This window comes from Colias philodice, chromosome 21 (assembly GCF_061535455.1).
Source record: "Colias philodice isolate Cphi_HAF_F1 chromosome 21, ilColPhil1 Martin Lab GWU primary, whole genome shotgun sequence".
NCBI lineage: Eukaryota > Metazoa > Arthropoda > Insecta > Lepidoptera > Pieridae > Colias > Colias philodice.
The window spans coordinates 150,987-169,216 of NC_143106.1; the positions used below are offsets into that span (position 1 = coordinate 150,987).

Sequence of the window (18,230 nt, forward strand, 5' to 3'; positions counted from 1 at the left end):
TTATTTCTTAAACATACTAGGCACCAATTTATAGACTTCAGTCTTACTATCTATTTAGTTCAGTAATCACATCATTTAGTGGATATAATTTAGGAACTGTACCAATTCATAATTTTTATTTAGTTTTATGACTACATATTCATTGTAAAATCTTATATATAAAAATGAATCGCAAAATGTGTTGGTAAGCGCATAACTCGAGAACGGCTGAACCGATTTCAATAATTCTTTTTTTATTATATTCCTTGAAGTACGAGGATGGTTTTTATGTAGAGAAAACGAAAATATGTACCACGGGCGAAGCCGGGGCGGACCGCTAGTGATACATAAAAAAGTTTAATGATAGTCGTTCATATGCTTGTAATAAATATTTAAATCTTTTATGTACTTGTTCCAATCTTAATTTTTGGTATAGGTAATATTTTATGAAATATGATTATCAAGACAGAACATCTTCACTTATATACGGCATTAAATTACTTTTACAACCCCGCACATAATACTATGTTATTTCATTAAACTTAGTATTAAAATAAGTATTAATTACGTATAAAATGGTAACTATAGCACACTTAATCTTTCAGTAATCTACTATTTACAGGAAACGCAAATCTTACTTCATTCACAAAAATTCAAAATGTGGTTAACATTTAGCTGATTTTAAACGCTCTATGCTAAGTACATAGGGCTATAAATATCTCTAATCGATTAATTTTGATAACCACAATATAATAAATATAACACTGGTCGACAGATCGGTAATGCTATTAATTTGCTTTCAAACAACATTCCTTAGTAGTCTGTCCAAAACAATTTTAATGCATTACATTTTCATACAAAATCTAAAAGATTCAATCGATGGACAGATCTTACAAAATAGCACCATACAAAATATTTTTGCCGTTCAAATAAAATGTGTGGACCGAGTGAGATCTCAGGAGATCATACGCCCAAATCCCAATACAACACGCAAAAGGGATTTCAAAAGACTTCAAAGATAACAAATAAATGGTACAATCGTATCACATATCGTTCCTATCTAGCTTCTCCCGTGTCGGATCGTGCACTTCCCGTCGTCGTGTCGTGAGCTCCTTGTAGAGCGTTTGCGCTGGCAGTTCCACTAGCAGTGCGAGCGGTATCGCAGCTAGGTACGACACCACGCTGATGCCGAACCACTCGAATGGCTGGAAATAATTTTATCAATTTATGAGGAAATGCATTAACAAAAAGTGAAAACCTTTTCTCTGTCAAAATTATGATGGTCAAACGCCTTAACGTAATTGAGCGCAGAACTGCGCATTATAAATCGATCAGTTAAACATCTGAAATGCATTTTATCTGTACACTACAAGGGGTAATAGTTAACTATTATGAGAAGTTTACTGGCATTGTAGAACGTAATAGGTAACCAAGTCATAAGACGCATTGTATATCCACCCGGTGATATTTAAAAATTTGAAAAATAACTTCGGTTAAACTACCTACTTTGACTGTTAACTTACTAATATAAATTATAAGCTACCAATTTATGTTCACAAGTATTGTTATATGTTTTCTGAATGAATATTTACCGTAGATGATCGGTCGAACTGAATGGGCGCAGTTCTAGTGGCCAGGAATATTTTGTAGAGCGGCAGGTGCAGCAGCAGCGCGCCGAACGAGAGCCGCGGCAGTATCCCGCCGAAGTGGGACAGCCATGAGCGCCAGGGAGCTAAAGTATACAAGAAAAACATAAAAATAAATTCACAATAAAAATAAGACGCAATTATCAATATAAATATAGCTAGCTGCATTTTGCTTATTGTATTCTGGATTGTAAGTAGGTATATGCAGCTTTCAGAAAAAGCTTTTAAGCTCTAGAGGAAATTTCAAAAACACCCACTTGATGTTTACCCTGTTCTTTATCATGATAAGCGAGCGGCTTGGGTATTAGGTATTTAAACGATTCAAAGGAGCCAAATCATATTATGTTTAAAGTTTTTTTTTTTGGTGAATCGAATTGCTTTGGTCCCATGAATGATATACTAGAAACAAGCTAGAAACATAGATAACGATAAAACTTACACTTCACCCCGTTCATAGCGCCCAAAAGTGCCATAACAACGAACACCAGGAAGACAGGCCGTTCATACGCAGCCAGCGCGTTGGCCTGCGGGCCCCGCGCGTCGCTGCCCGCCAGCAGCGGCTCCACGGCCGCCCACCACAGCGCTGCGGGCGCGCTCAGGATCGATATCCAACGGAATAACTGATAAATAAACAGTAACCCTTTAAATTTCACTTACAGAAACTTGCATAATGGATCAAACAATTTCCTTATAGATCGGTTACAGAAACTAACACAATGTAGAGTAACTAGATAATAATTGATCAAACAATTTCCTTAAATTATCGTGTGTAAAATTAATTATTATAGTTGATCCACAATATGTAATGTGTTCTGAAATTTAATTGAGATTGACATGATATCGTTAAGACAAGTACTGCTACATTTTCAATGTAATGGAAGAAAATTAATTACTTAGGTACTTAAGTAATTAAATTGTTTTTTCCTTTATATGCCTTTATCGCAAAAAGCTAGTTTTCCTTTGAGTTAAAATAGGTGATTTTATACACCTAAGTATGTATATAGCTTCAAAATATATTAAAAAGTTCCCCTTTACGCTTTGGGCCCTTTGACCTTTACAGGCCATTTTTTTCTTCCTTATTAAAACGTATTTCGTGACATAATCATATTACCATGTTACTGTTCTACGATATTATTATATTTGCTGTAACCGCAGGTGAAGGGAACATAATTCCATAAATATTCATCAAAACACAGAATTTTGGTATTATCAGTTAGATCTCGTTGGTTCTCAGCAATAATTACATCTTATCGTGGAGTTGGTGACATCCGCGTTGGGCATTGGGCAAGCCAAACCTAACCAGTTACTAGATAGTGAAAGTAGCCCGCGACTAGGGACCTAGTTAGACCCTTTAGCGACCTACACGTGGGATTTAGATTATTTTTTGTAGTATTAAATAATTGGAAACATTGAACTCGATTTTATTGATGAATTGAATTATCAAATGAAACCATCAGTACATACTATCTCTATGAATGCAACTGGTAAATTTTGGCAGTTATTAAGTACCTACTTTGAATATTATCCATCCAAAATCTACATAAATTTGTGGCATAGGCAGATAATAAGTAGGTTATTCTATACTAATTAAATTATAAGAAAATCTAAGTAATTTTAAGAAAGTAATTTAAATTCCAAATTCTATTGCACGATAGGTAATTGCTATTTAATCTACGTAGTTAAGTAGTGTTGGTTTATAATACGAATACAGTGGCCTTCTTACGTGCAATAAAAATAATCTCTATAAGTATCTAACGTATAGACTTTTCATTACATATCTAAAATTAACGAAATAATAATTATGTAAGTAGGTATGTTTTGCAATTATTAATCCTGTAGAAAAGGATACGATCTAGTGGAACATACGTAGGTAGGTATGATAGCGATGTTCAATGCCTCAATAAAATTAACTTTCAGATATTTAATCCATTAACCATAATCAAATTTTATATAATAAGATATCGTTTGTTGCTTTTAACAAATATCTTTCAGGAGATGTAGTTATCTACGAAATTTATGAGTGTTTTGATTAACCAGTGTCAAGTGCGTACCATACCTTGTGCGTACTGATTAACATCTATAATATTTATATAGTTGACTTTTGCACGCCTCATAAGCGAAGCGTTGAGGTGGGTACTACTGTCACTTCGCGCAAAACATCTGATTTTTCAAACTTAAAATGTCTTTATGTATCATACATTGCACTTGTAAGATAATACATACACACACATATTAAGAAAAAACACTATTTTTAACGTTCATGATATTTTTGATGTCATTTTTGTTATTTAAACTAGTTAAAAAACAGTTTAAAAAAGTTCTGTCTTGGACGTCCGTGTGTCTGTATGTGCGGATCCTTTTTCTTGTTAACACGATAGCGACCGAAATACTTTACTAATCGAGTCTTTTTTTTCTCTTACGCTTGAGTATGCTCAGGAATAGAACCCTTTCATTTTTCAGGGTCTGATTCGATGTGGTTTAATTGTTATTAAATAAACAAAAATAATAATTAATAAATATTTATTAAAAAAAAATTATGAGGCGTGCACTTTTGGATTTTCCAAATTATTTTAATATGTAAGTACTTAAGTACTTAAATATTTTATATTTTTCGACCCTTTGTCCTGTTATAAAATTATGTGTTTGTATGACCTTTTTTATAGGTATTATCTTCTTTATTGTTATTGTGACATAATCTGGCCCTTAATTACTTACTTACGTCTTTTTATTAATTAAAAAATTGTACCTAACTACTTACTTATGATTATATATATATATTTGTTTTTATATCAGACTGCATAAGCAGAAATCCAAAATGTTACGCAAGGAAAATTATATCAGTGTCTTATTTACGACTTACAAAATTAAAAATAGGTACTTTCGTCGTCGTCTTTTCGTATCTAACTTGTGTCTTTTCTTAACTAATCAAGACAAGTTATACATATACTACAATATTTTTGGACATTGCAGCTCATAATCATATACCTACCTTGTAATGCATCCAGTATTTAGTACAACGCTAATAACTATTAAATTATACAGCAAATTGCAAGCTCGTAGCAATCCGTGTCGCAACTGTGATGCAATGTCCACGGTGCAGCATTATTTGGTAACAAATAGCAAATCCTTTATTATATACTATTGCCTAGCGTTATATAAGTGCGGAAATTTATAGTATATGGTATACATGTAACATAAAATTTAATTAAATATAATGAGCCATATAACTAATTAAATTGTGACTTCTAGATTTTATTTATTGATATAATAAGTTGTATTTATGAACTATCTACGATCGCTGTGGCTGTAACTTAGGTCTAAAATGACTTTATTCCTGATTTTGAAAAAAATGGCTATTGGTTTGTTATAGGTGCCTATGTACCTATATTCAAAATTGTATTCGTAGCCTAATGTAGCCTCCCACGATAAAGCCTTGCACGAAAAAGTTTGTGTTACGTTTAACATGATCAGATGCATTATCAAGAGACATAAAATAAATTTACAACTACATTATGTTACCAAAGTTTCATACCTGTTGTCACCTACCTGTATCAGAAAAGAAAATTGTTTCCAAACCATCGCGCAACAATACCTAAGTATAAACCATCATACGCATTACCTTATATTGAGTGACGCGCACACCGCTATCCCTGAGCTGGTAGTGCAGGTGCGCGAGCAGCAGGCCGGCCAGCACGGCGGGCGCGTTGCCCACCGGCGACTGGTAGATCAGGTCGAACGCGTGCTCGCCCAAGTAGCCTGAACGGATCGACCTGACCGACAGATTTCATTTGGTTAGGTACAGGTTGTATACGTAGTATATTATTAGGTATTAGTCTGTGGTACAGGGCAAGAAAAGAAGTGCAGCTTAAAAGTGGAAAAAAGGCAATAAATTATTGTGATGATGTATATTATTGGGTAGGTGGATTGCAGAATAGTCATTTCACCTTATAAACTTTTTTGGGATATTGTTTCACATATTTTTTTTTTAATTCTCGATAGGGAAGCGTTTTTCCACTATCTTGCTTGATGTTAAGCTGAGATGTATAAGTCTAATAAGATGGTACGCGCTTCCCTAGAAGGAATATGATATTATGATGTATTCCTATTTCCTAACCACTAGTAAATCTCATTAACACGTATTAAGAAAGAAGAAAAAGCCCGGAGATGCTACAGATTACCTTTCCATTTTAACCATATAGTTATTAACAAAATATAAGAAATATCAATACTGCGACAAAAAATAACGCACTCCGGTCGATGCAGTACGAAGTTAGGCACGAGGCGCCACGTGAAGGCCACGGCGAAGTTCACAGCGGTGAAGATGAGGAACAGCGCGGCCAGCAGCAGCGTGGCGATGCGACGTCCACGCAGCACCAGCGTCAGCACCAGCCCCGCTACGTACAGCTGCATGTCTGCTGCCAGGTACCTGAACACCAAGGGTTTATGAGAAACAGTTAGCAAGCAGCTATTAAATTATGTTAAATTGTTCTGTATCCGGACAATGCAACTTTAAAAAGAGTTGGTATCTATTGAGGTTTTTGTCGATTCTTCTCGTAAGAAATGAAGTGTAGTTTAAAAAAACACTTTACATTAACAATAGTAAAGTTTACACGAATAAACGGATTTTGAAGTGAAAACTTCTTTAGCGGCGTTGGGTATAAAATCTTAAACTCGCGTCAGGACACGTGGCCTGATCGAAAAAGCGTAAGACGGATGTTTTTTTTTAGCCCTTATATTCCATGCGTAAGACGGATACCATTCCAAAATATCAAACATGCTGAACGTTAGGTAATAATCAAGTTTTCACTTCTGCCGGCACTCCCGGAGTGCAACCCGTCTTTTTTATTAATTTAAGTTTGATCATTCCACAAATATGTAAGTAATAGAGTCAATGTGTTCAAAATATTTTATTTAATTTTAGTTTGTAAAATATAAAAGAAAACGATTAATAATAAAGGCAGGTACCATAGTTTCCAATAGTCCCCAAATACCTGCCCATTTAACATCCCACTCCATAACCCAGTTTATTTTGTTTTCCATATCTCGAAATAGTCCTACATCGGCCGCGGACTGCCTAGGACTGTATCTCTATAGTGCAGTCATGGGCAGGCTGCGGCTGGTGTCCCAAAACACAGTAAAGTTCTCTAAAGGGCCTCTGCGTGTTGGATCCGTGTCCCCACGTAAGCCTTCCAAAAGACCGGGTACCTTCCTTATGATGGTACCCGAGTATTATGGATGAGGTGAATAGTTTTTTATGACACGATTATAATTCTAGAACAATTGGAGCACGTCTCAATTATTTACGGAATGGAATTATCATTCATATTTCACAAAAATATTGGAATTGCAATTTGGAGCAGGTTTTTTATAAATCAAGAGACTTTTCTGAAATTGGTCGTTAACCATTAGAAATGGTGTGACGTTAAAACAGATAGAAGCATCGTAACACGCTGTAACTTTTATAATATTGTAGTTATAGGATAAGGATATTTACCACGTCTGTATCATGCATTTATCCTCCGGCTGGACGACGTTGTTGACATACAGCAGATGCGTCCAGAACTTGCGGCGGCAGACATCAGCTTCCCCCAGCACGGAGGGCGCCCACAGCGGGCCCGCGCCCAGCCGCTCCCACCACGTCGTGACGAACCACATCACCAGGAAGTAGCTGGGACTTATCCTGTGAGATATTACTTCTGTTATACAGAGAAAATAATTCCTAATCGGCTGATGTTTTTTTTGTTTTGGTAAAACGGTAATGTAGAGTGAAAGTGTGTAATGTGTGTGAATAATTGAATAATTAATCACGCATTTGCACTTTTATAATAATGCAAATAACATCGACAGTATTTAACGGTGCATAAAATATTGTTTATTATCTTAGTTATTTCAATTTATTTGTTTATCATAATGTATATTTTTAAAACCGTATATTACTCGACTATAAACTACATAGTTATCAATCATCTAATAACGAACCTTATGAGCCTATTAACCATGGTGCTGCAGAAGGTCCTGATCAAGGATATTTTCTCCCGCTGCCGCAGCAGCTTCTGCGCGAGCAGGAACGAAGACATCACGAAGAAGTTCTGCACCACCAGCGTGCCGTTGGTCATCAGCAGCGTGTCTGGTGAACTACGGGACTGGAGGACAAAATAAAATATATTATGCTTTGCATGGGTACCAACTGACTGAAAATCTCGAGAAAATATGAAAATATTTTCCCGCATAGTTAATAAAAATAAAATATAACAAAAATTATGTATGTGTGTAGGATGGTATCTCAATGCTTTTATATAAACAACAAAAAAACAAGTTTTTGTAAAAAAGAAGGGAGCTATAATATAGGAATTAGAATTGAAAACTTTTAATTGCGCTCTACCGAGTTTTAATTGATTTAACAGCTAGGTATCTACTGCTGGAATATCTATACACATTTGGCCACTGTACCTGTTCCAAATACCGTGTATTGGAGGTATAGGTTTGTAGGGAGAGCCATGCGACGTGTTCCAGGAAGATGGACATCATGCAGAAGACGCGGAGGCCGTTGAAGCAGCGCAGGTCCGCGGTCGAGCTGGTCGGGATCGGCGCCGTCAGGTCGCGCCACGAGCGGAGGACTGACCACGAGAGCGCCCAGCCGTAGTCTAAATAGTTTTATAATTTGACTTAATTAATTATTAAATATCAATTAAAGTGCCAGAGGTCGTGGGTTCGATTCCCACCCAGGGCAAATATTTGTGTCATGAATATAGATGTTTGCTCTGTGTCTGGGCGTTAATTATTTATATACCTAAGTATTTATTTAAAATTATATTATATGTTTATCAGCCATCTGGTTTCCATAACACAAGCGAAAGCTTAGTATGGGATCAGATCGTGCCGTGTGTGAAAATTGTCCTGAAATATTTCGGTATTTATTTATTTATTTAATTCTTGGATTACGAAGTCTCATGTTCCTATGGTTATAATTATCTAACTGTCTCTATTTATCTAAAGGATGAGAATTATTGAGAAATATGAACTATATAAACGTTTTACATAAGTGTGTCCTTCATCCTTTCTGGCTTAACATAAACCGAATAGAAGACATCCGAATATGAGCATTTTTCGGTTGAAAGCGTTTCTTTAACACGGTTCAAATGCACCGACCTCTCTATTCTTTTAAACATTCAATACCTTTTTTAGTGTGGTCAGTTAGTGTCAAATCCAAGATGGTGCTGATAGCGGCGATCGCTAAGATGGCGGCAAACACAGCAGCAAACGCTCTCTGATTGGTGGAGAGAGGGGGCTCCTGTGGGGGGCCGCGCTGGCAGTACTCCAGCTGGTACAATTGCGCGGATATGTTGTAGTCCCATGTCGTGCTCTCGTTGATGCACGATTCGAACCTACGTTGAAGTTAAATAGTCAGCTATATTATATTGTTAGATGTTCTCTTAGTAAAATAATATTATATTATAGCAATGTGGTCTGTGGTAACTAGTAAGAATCTATCCAATAGCTGACAAGCTTTAAATAAAAAGAGCCTGTGAATGACCAGGGTATTCCAAAAGTAGATACTAATCTTGGTGCTTATAAATGTATAAGTTACGTAAATAAATAAAAAGTAGGTAATATTTATAAATACAAACCTAGAACTGACCAGAAACGATACAATTCATTCAGTCACTCATCACTAACAGATAATAAGTGCAAACTAACCAAGTATCCACTTGTCCATTATGCTTGTCAGCGAGGTGCGGACAGCGCGTGGAGACGCAGGCGCCGCGGTGCAGCAGCGTGTGGTTGTAGTTGTCCACCCACTTGTTGGACCAGCCCTGCAACACACATCGTCTTTAAGATGTTATAATTATTATGAAAGACATTAAAAGGAATTTGTATTTTTGTATACTGTTTTTTTTATAAAAGTTTCCTAAACGATGATTACGAAAACTTATGATATCGTTTTATTACTGGAATTAAAAAGAATTCTTGGGATTTTTTCCAATTAGAGAACTCTTACAGCAACAGGGTAACATAAAAAACAAACATAGGTATTGGCCTAGGCCCTAGCTAAAATTTTAAAAGAACTGCAAGAATAATCGCCAAACTTGCCAGCTTTAAGGAGCTTTGGCCAGGTAATAATGTTTATCATTACAACCTATTTTTGTCATTACAAATTACTGACATCTTACTTAATTTAGTTTGAATATCCAGTAATTTACGGTTTACCACAGTAGTATCCATAACCTCATTATGTAAGATCGCACACTATAAGTAATTACAATATATACCGGTACATGAGGAAATAAATAATGGAACCATCGTCAATCTTTCGTCATCTCCTGCTACTAGCACATTTCTCAGAGATACACAACTAATACATTAAATTCTCCTGTGTTTGAAATTCAACTCCTGCGAAACGGCCAAACCGATTCTTAGAAACTATATGTTCTGTTTTTCATCCACCTAAATCGTAAGACAACGTTTGGCGGGTCAGCTAGGAAAAACAAATAAATGTTTGAATTTGTATGTAAGTATATCTAAATGCATGAAAAACCTTGTATAACCTAAACGTTGAATTTGAGATTGATTTCCAATACAATTAAGAGCTCGCGTGTGAGTAATCAGAAGATTATGTTCAAACCAAGTGTTGAGGATTTATCAAGGATGTAGGATGCTCTAATAATAGATCTTATTTCAGCAGTTAGTAGTGCATTTTAAAGGTTTCATACTTTTAGCTATTAAACAAAAAATATGGTACGAAGCAGCTATGTTTTACAGTTAGAAAAAAATATTACCTATATTTTTTTTGGTTCCTGAATAGTGAATACATAAAGTTAGAACTTATGGGTTGTTAAAAATTGTAACTATTTTAAATTAATGTTCTAACTTGTTTTGCTTCTATAATTTTTGGTATGTTTTAACTCGAATATAATGATTTTGTATTTATATTTGAGTAGGTACATTAATTTTTTAATATATTTTATTAATAAACAACCAAACAGTGCATTTGAAGAGGAGAAATAAAATAAAATACTTATATTATGTTTTAATTACTTACTGAATTTCATACGTTATAAGTTTTCCATGCTAAACTTTAGTTAAAGAAAAGTTACCTTAAATTATATTGAAAAGTTGCATTTGTTTGTTATGATGTCAGAGCTATTAAGTTATGTATGAGTTGGATTAGTGCAATATCGGGTATTAGGTGATATTAGCGAGTCGCTAGCGGACAGGTTACGCGCATGCGCTCAATTACACGCATGCACGCGCGGTGACCTCATGTTAGGGTTGTCGATTACAATAGAGAAGATTGGTATAAGCTATGTTGTACATCCCTGATCTTAAATCATTGATCTTTATTACTCACAATATTGAAAATATATTATTTTTCAGGAGACCCATTTTATATTAAATTTTATACATAGTTACTTATTTTTTTCGAATAAAATTCATGTGAAAACTAGTAATAGTTTTCACACTTCCTTTGTCAATTCATTAAAGTGAAACACAATTCGAACATATTGTAAATACAAAAATTTGTTAAAATGATTATTTTTATATTATTTAGGAGGTATCTAACACGACGATCACAAATTAATAACAGTTTCCTCAACACAGCATTTCTTGCGACAACCCTCGAGTCGCTAGGGCCGTGCCGTGGCGGAACGGCCTGCATTCTGAAGGCTGACGAAATGAACCACTTTCCTCTTTCACATTACAACTATTTAGTCCTACTATTTATCTTGCTTTTGTAAACATTCGTTACGTAATAATAGATAGACCGGATAAAATGTGTTTGGGGATCAAAATAATGTACCTACCTACCTAATGATAGGATGAAAGGCAATAATTTTGATTGAGTTTGAATACCTTATCTTATTTCAGTTATCAATTTATTTTATATCACAAAGTGTATCTGGAAGAGATTTCTTGTTTATTTTATACATTACTATCTTTCAACCCGTTCCCGTAGGATTTCTGGGATAAAACCTATCCTATGTCCTTTCTCGAGTATTAAAATATCTCAATACCAAATTTCATGCAAATTGGTTCAGTTGAGTAACAGACAGACAAGAGTTACTTTCGCATTTATAATATTGGTATGGATTTATATTGAGGCACGAGTATTTTATTTTATAATATTAAAAATAAAAGCCTGGTTGGTAATAGATATGTAATGTTCACATTACAACAAAATGGAGAGAGTAAAAGGACGAATATTGCCATTGTAGAGCAAATTTATCTCTATAGATGATTGCGTGTTAACACACGCAACATTTAAAATTTTGCAATTCTAACTTCCAATAGGTAATGTATGAATGAATTCGACACATTCATGTCCACATGAAACCTTACATGGAACGTTATTTCAGTTTGGTGTAAACGCCAACATCGTTTTGCGTTGAGTTCTGTGGGGGAGAGATTTATTTATTCCTTTTATCTTCTACATAAAAGTCAAAGTTTTGTATTGCGTAAAAAAAGAAAATCAACCACATAAATTGATACTTATTTTTTTTTTGTGTAACTATTTTAATAATTTTAATGACATGGATTTACACATGAACAAATTTGACAATTAACACACGCAGTCGATAAACATCTACGTCAAATAATGATATGCCTCAAATATGCCTACGACCACCGTACGACAATAAAAACAAACAATAGGCATTTTTTATTATTTTAAGTATAAATAAGTAGATTTTAATCTTATTATTTAAATAAGCAAGTTAAAAACAGATAATCCTATATTTTATTGTTATTGTTAAAAGTTAAGGAAAATGAAAATCACGCAAAATTATATAAAAAAAATCTTTTTCAGAAAGACGAAGTGACGAGATTCAAGGCAATATATACACCTACCTACCTACTCGTATAAAGATGAGCTTCATAGCTATATACATATTACATATATTGTAATGAACATATATTTCTCTGTGATGAAAATCTTTTACAATACTGACCACCCTGGACCCAATTTTGTTTTTAACTAAACAACACTTAAATGTTTATATATTTTCTCGCAGTTATAATTATTATGTATTAGTAGATATGTGTAATCGGAAGTGTTATTTTATTTAATTATGAAGAAAATCATATCAATCATAATAATTAATCATCATCGTTACTCAAAACTGCTATTTTTAATTGAGGAAATTTTGTATCGTACTAATAATTTAATTATACTCACGTTTATTAAGTTTGATAATTTTAGAAAAGTTGAGAATACTTATAACTTATCGCATTTTAAAATCTCAAGTTAGAGATGTAAATAATAAAATAGTGTGGGCTCATGCTTTGAAATTATTGTTTTTTATCCTCTGTTTATAAATAACTAGATTTCCGCCCGCGGCTTCGCCCGCGTTTGCAAAGGAAAACCCGCATAGTTCCCGTTCCCGTGGTATTTCCGGGATAAAAACTATCCTATGTGTTAATCCAAGTTACCCTCTATATGTGTGCTAAATTTCATTGTAATCGGTTCAGTATTTTTTACGTGAAAGAGTAACAAACATCCATACATCCATACATCCTTACAAACTTTCGCCTTTATAATATACATAATTATATTAGAAATATTAGAATATTAGATATTAGATTTTGGTATTTAATATTTATCTTCAAAGGGATTCCCGAAGTTTAAGATAAAAATTACGAAATATAGAAACTCTATATAAAATGATATATTATTATATTTTATTAGGTATTACATAAAATTTGAAGTGTAAAACCGTTGTATATTTTTATTTTATTTGCACGACTTCTTTTTTCATTTGTTCGACTATTTCTACACGTGTAGTAATGTGGATGGATAAGTTTTATTTATTAATGTAATATAGTGTAACTAGTCGGCGATCGTGAATTTGTCCATAATATGAAATGAAACCCGGATGGGCAACGATAATTCTCTTACTTTTTGCTGAATCCGTATAGTGTTTTTCTCAATTTTATCTGTCTGCCTACGCCCCAACAAATAAAAAGCTCTAACGCACCCAATATAGAGACAGACCAACTAAAATTAATATACGTTTTGTTCTTCCAAAATCGATGATAAGATCTTTGACATTTAGGTCTCAGGTTAGTTTATATCTGCGAATTTTCCGGGAAGCGCCTGCGCGTGCGCCGGCGAGCGAGCGTGAGTCGTGACGCAATGGTTACGTTACTCTCCGTTAGATTGCCTAGCCACTAGCCACTAGCCAGTCTGTAGGCTAGCTTGCCTACGTTTTAGATGAATTTAAATGCACTTTTGTTATTTCGACATAGCCTCTAGAGAGCTTGGGTTTACGAATTATTGTCTATTTCATATTGATTGTAACTTATCGTTTTATATTATATAGGTTTCAATTCTGTTAAACAAGTGTAACAATCAAAAGGGTTTCAATAGAAGCTTAAATAAAAAAATTGGTAAATAATATCTCAATTTCCATTTGGTGACCAATTTAGTTCAAATAAGATTCCTCATCCACCGTTGATTGACATATTATCATAAGTTATTAGAAATACCACAAACTCCAAGGTGTGTTTCTTTATATTTGTCGAATGACCACATTTCTTGGTAACGTAAAGATATAGTTAATTACATGTGGTAACTAAATTTACTACGAACGTAGAGATCGGCCATTAATGCATCTGTTATGCTATCCACGATGGAATAATTTTGAATATTACATAAGTAAATACAATTAAATGTCCACAAAATATAAACAAGCCGGCACTGTCTTAGTTTCATAACGCGGGTCATTGACCTCCCCCCGTCCCTAGGCCCTATTCCTTTCACTAATCAGAGCTGTTGTCTTAGATTTGGACAAACACATAATACCATGCCCTTTGAAGTAAAATATTAGCTGATTGGAGTTTGCCCAGCTCATTGATTTCGATTTGTAAGGTAAAATATTGTGGAAGGAACAGCAGAAATAGGCTAACAGGTTAGGTTAAAAATAGGAACTTTTATGATTATATTTAGAAAATGTTTGCTAATTCAACTCTACCAAAGCGCAATGATTGCCTATACTATAATAAACGTAATCATTAAAATAATTTATCAAACTAATTTTATAAATGCGAATGTAGCGCTACATCTTAGTTTTTGATTTATGGCTGAAACAATCACGAAAAAAAAAATATTAGTGATTTATTTAATAAATTATTCAGTGACTGTGTTGTATTTTTGATGTATTTGACATATTTTATTTTAATATGTGCTTTATGTGTTTTTATTAATTTGTATTTTATGTGTTTTAGCCATGTTTTAATTGAATTTTATATATTTTTTTTATTTCATGGATGTTTAAAATTTCAAAATTTTAATCATGTTATCATTGTAGTATTAATTTTATGTATTCTTGATAAATTTTTAATTATGTGATGAATTTTATGTTTTTTCGTCAATGGATGATAAATTTGATTATGTATTTTTAGACTTTTATAACTGAAAAATTTTAAGACATTTTTTTTATAATTGTTGTATACGCCTGCTTTATGGCCAATTCAGTTTATGAAATAATTATTAATGTATTTCTGTAAATTGTATTAATTGAGTCATTATTGGTGTGTCTAATAAATAAATTAATTAATTAACCTTATAACGCGAGAAAAAGCTGCGAAAAGTTACAATATTTGTCATCCTGTTTTGGAAAAAAATGAGGCACCTAATCTGCCTAGATATCCTAAATAGATCCTTTAATCCTAAATGCTAGTTGCGTGTTCTTTGACATTATAAAATGAACTAAACTCACCGTCATAACCTGGAACAGCTGGTGGTTTGGAGGTGCAGACAGCTGGAAGCTGCCCATGCAGTACACCCCTCGCTTGCTCAGGCAGGTCTCGTAGTCATCCAGCTCAAACAGCTTGGGCATCGCGTAGTATTCTGCATCTGTAGGAATATGATCTGAGTTATCGACTTTAACTTTTACTTTTTATTATTAGTTATTTTACCTGTTGCGTTTTTTGAAAATCGTAAAAGTTTTTTGAAGTGAAAACTTCGCGGCGTTGAGCACTTTTTCTGTAATGAGTATAAAATCCTAAACTCGCGTCAGGACACGTGACATCGAAAAAGCGTAAGACGGATACCATTCCAAAATATCAAACATGCTCAACGTTAATAATTAAGTTTTCACTTCTGCCGGCACTCCCGGAGTGCAACCCGTCTTTTTTGAAGTCAACACTTCTTTAGCGGCGTTGGGTATAAAATCTTAAACTCGCGTCAGGACACGTGGCCTGATCGAAAAAGCGTAAGACGGATGTTTTTTTTTTAGCCCTTATATTCCATGCGTAAGACGGATACCATTCCAAAATATCAAACATGCTGTTAATAATCAAGTTTTCACTTCTGCCGGCACTCCCGGAGTGCAACCCGTCTTTTTTTTTCAATTTTTTTGTGGAGTCATCTGTTTGGTTGTTTCTTTCTTTCATGAATATTATATACTACTACTACTTCAAAACTACTGATAAAAGGGATAGATAGTTTGTAAGTTTTCTTGCAGTCGCTGTTACTAAGTATAAGTATTAGAGCTAGCTAATATTAATTATTAAATAGATAGAATGGAATAGAGCCGTCTAACAAACGAGATAGAGCGTAGAACATACAGTGTAGAGTTGACTTGCGTGATATAGGAATTATATATTTTCTTCGTTGATAATAAGATACTTATCAGATTGGTAGATTTTCAGTCTGAAAATATTATCTACTATCAATGAAAGAGCAGTTATGGAGTTTCTTGCCGGTTTTTCTCCATAAATACTAAATACTGCTTTCCCTATCCGTGGTAGGTAAATGTTAAAAATATGTAGCGACGATTCAAAAGTGCTTCTAGAAGAAATCTAATTGAATAAATAAATGTTTGAGTTTGAGTTTAATTAAGTGTTTATTGTTTTTATTGTAAAGAGGGCTATGTGTTTTTATATTTTTTTATATTAAACACATAGCATTAATGAATTAGCTTAAACGTAGACGGTAGAGCGAACGCGAGTTAAATTACATATTATTTGATAATTACGATATAACTTGAAAAAAAAAATAGAATTTCTCTAATCTGAGAAGCTTGATGCTCTAGGAATTTTTGAATTGTTACTTATTTTTAAATATTTTTTTTTAACGTACGTGTTGCATGCAGTGCAATTTTAAAATTTCAACACCATCTGATAGAAATTGTACTCACCGGTTAATTCATGTATGACATGATCTGACGAATTATACAGGCCACAAGGGCTGGTGCTGGCGAGGCTCGTGGTGAGGCCGGTGGCGAGGCTGGCCAGCAGCGCGAGGCCGGCCGCCAGCGCGAGGCGCACGTGCGCTCCCATGCCTATCGATACACTAACTGACAGGCAAATACATGCATATTGCACCCCGCTCAACTTATAAACGTGCATTTTACAATTATTTCTTAATTCCTCCAACTATTTTTTATATAATAAAACCCTATTTTCTTGTAAGTACTTTAGTATAACCCTTTCGGGATTCTCGTGTTTGAAACATTTAATTATTAGTTTTAATTTGTTTTTGTCAAATCTCGAGATGTGATTTCGTAATTGCCGGAAAGGAAGTCACCCTGTCGCGTGACGCGTCGCTCCGTCAGCGGCTCTCGAAATGAACCTGAGGACATTGCGTCCTATATATGAATAGAAAAACCTTGAGATAAATGATGTTTGTTCATTTTTTTTTTATCAAACGATTATTGTTAAAAGAACACATTTAAGTAGATAGATGTAGAGAGACGTAGAATACCCTTCAGTCCTTCATCCTTATTTCTGTGTATTTCTTCTAATTGTTACTCTCACTGTTTCTTCCTAAGATTTCTTCATTTAGATCGAATAGTTTAAGCTAATTAGAATGCGAAAATAGTTACGATAAAATTAGAATAACCTTATTTTTCAATTTAATATACCTACTTAATAAAGCACTTGGGTCTTGGCGCCATAAAGTGTAAAGTACCCTTGACAAAGTGCTTTAGAGAGCAGACTGCGTGTAGGTCGACATATTTTGATCCCAGTAAAATGGAATGAGTTATATTTATATAATTCATAGAAGAAACTATGACTAGATAAAAATGTTCATGAGAAATTTTGTCTGCTTGGTACGATTAACTTAAAAAACGAATCAAACAATTTAAAAAATGTTTGACTAATAGGATGGAATGGAACTCAGTTACCAAGTCAAATAAAATTATTGTATACTGGCTGCGCCCCGCGGTTTCACCCGCGCGGCTCCGCTCCTGTTGGTCTTAGCGTGATGATATATAGCTTATAGCCTTCCTCGATGAATGGGCTATCTAACACCGAAATAATTTTTCTAATCGGACTGGTAGTTCCTGAGATTAGCGCGTTCAAACAAACAAACTTTTCAGCTTTATAATATTAGTATAGATATAGATTATTGGGCTATATTATATTTTATAGTTCAGTACTCGTCCCCAGCCAGAAAAAATCGTTAGTTCCTTCCTTACAAAACTTGGCTAATGATGTCTTTCTTTTTCTTATAATATTCATTATAAATTCTTACTAACAAATATATAAATGTACATGTACATCCGTTCACTTAATATAATGTACTAAATAATATAATGTAATCACAATATTTTCATCGTAATATAATATTATACCAAAAAGAGTTATAGAATGAATATATGC

The 18,230-nt window shown here is 34.0% G+C and overlaps 1 protein-coding gene across 1 annotated transcript; it reads right to left on the reverse strand.

The window, feature by feature from the left end:
• Positions 1–480: 480 nt before the first annotated feature.
• On the reverse strand, positions 481–16,939 carry LOC149478585 (regulator of hypoxia-inducible factor 1-like). Its single transcript, XM_089708607.1, has 12 exons — positions 16,763–16,939; positions 15,341–15,477; positions 9,324–9,439; positions 8,802–9,010; positions 8,076–8,269; positions 7,605–7,768; positions 7,120–7,305; positions 5,875–6,051; positions 5,245–5,395; positions 2,065–2,245; positions 1,572–1,711; positions 481–1,184 (listed from the first exon to the last, which is right to left on the reverse strand). Exons 1-12 carry the CDS (start codon positions 16,902–16,904, stop codon positions 1,023–1,025), a joined length of 1,959 nt encoding a protein of 652 aa, XP_089564733.1. The 5' UTR covers positions 16,905–16,939; the 3' UTR covers positions 481–1,022.
• Between the last annotated feature and the right edge of the window lie 1,291 nt (positions 16,940–18,230).

Bases quoted from the DNA above. Each gene is read 5' to 3' on its own strand.
- LOC149478585 (XM_089708607.1), bottom strand. From the start codon at position 16,904: ATGGGAGCGCACGTGCGCCTCGCGCTGGCGGCCGGCCTCGCGCTGCTG. The intron at 5,396-5,874 runs GTGCGTTATTTT...TCTGTCGGTCAG, and splicing joins TTCGTACTGCATCGACCGGA to GTCGATCCGTTCAGGCTACT. The intron at 1,712-2,064 runs GTAAGTTTTATC...TGTATACTTTAG, and splicing joins CGCTATGAACGGGGTGAAGT to CTCCCTGGCGCTCATGGCTG.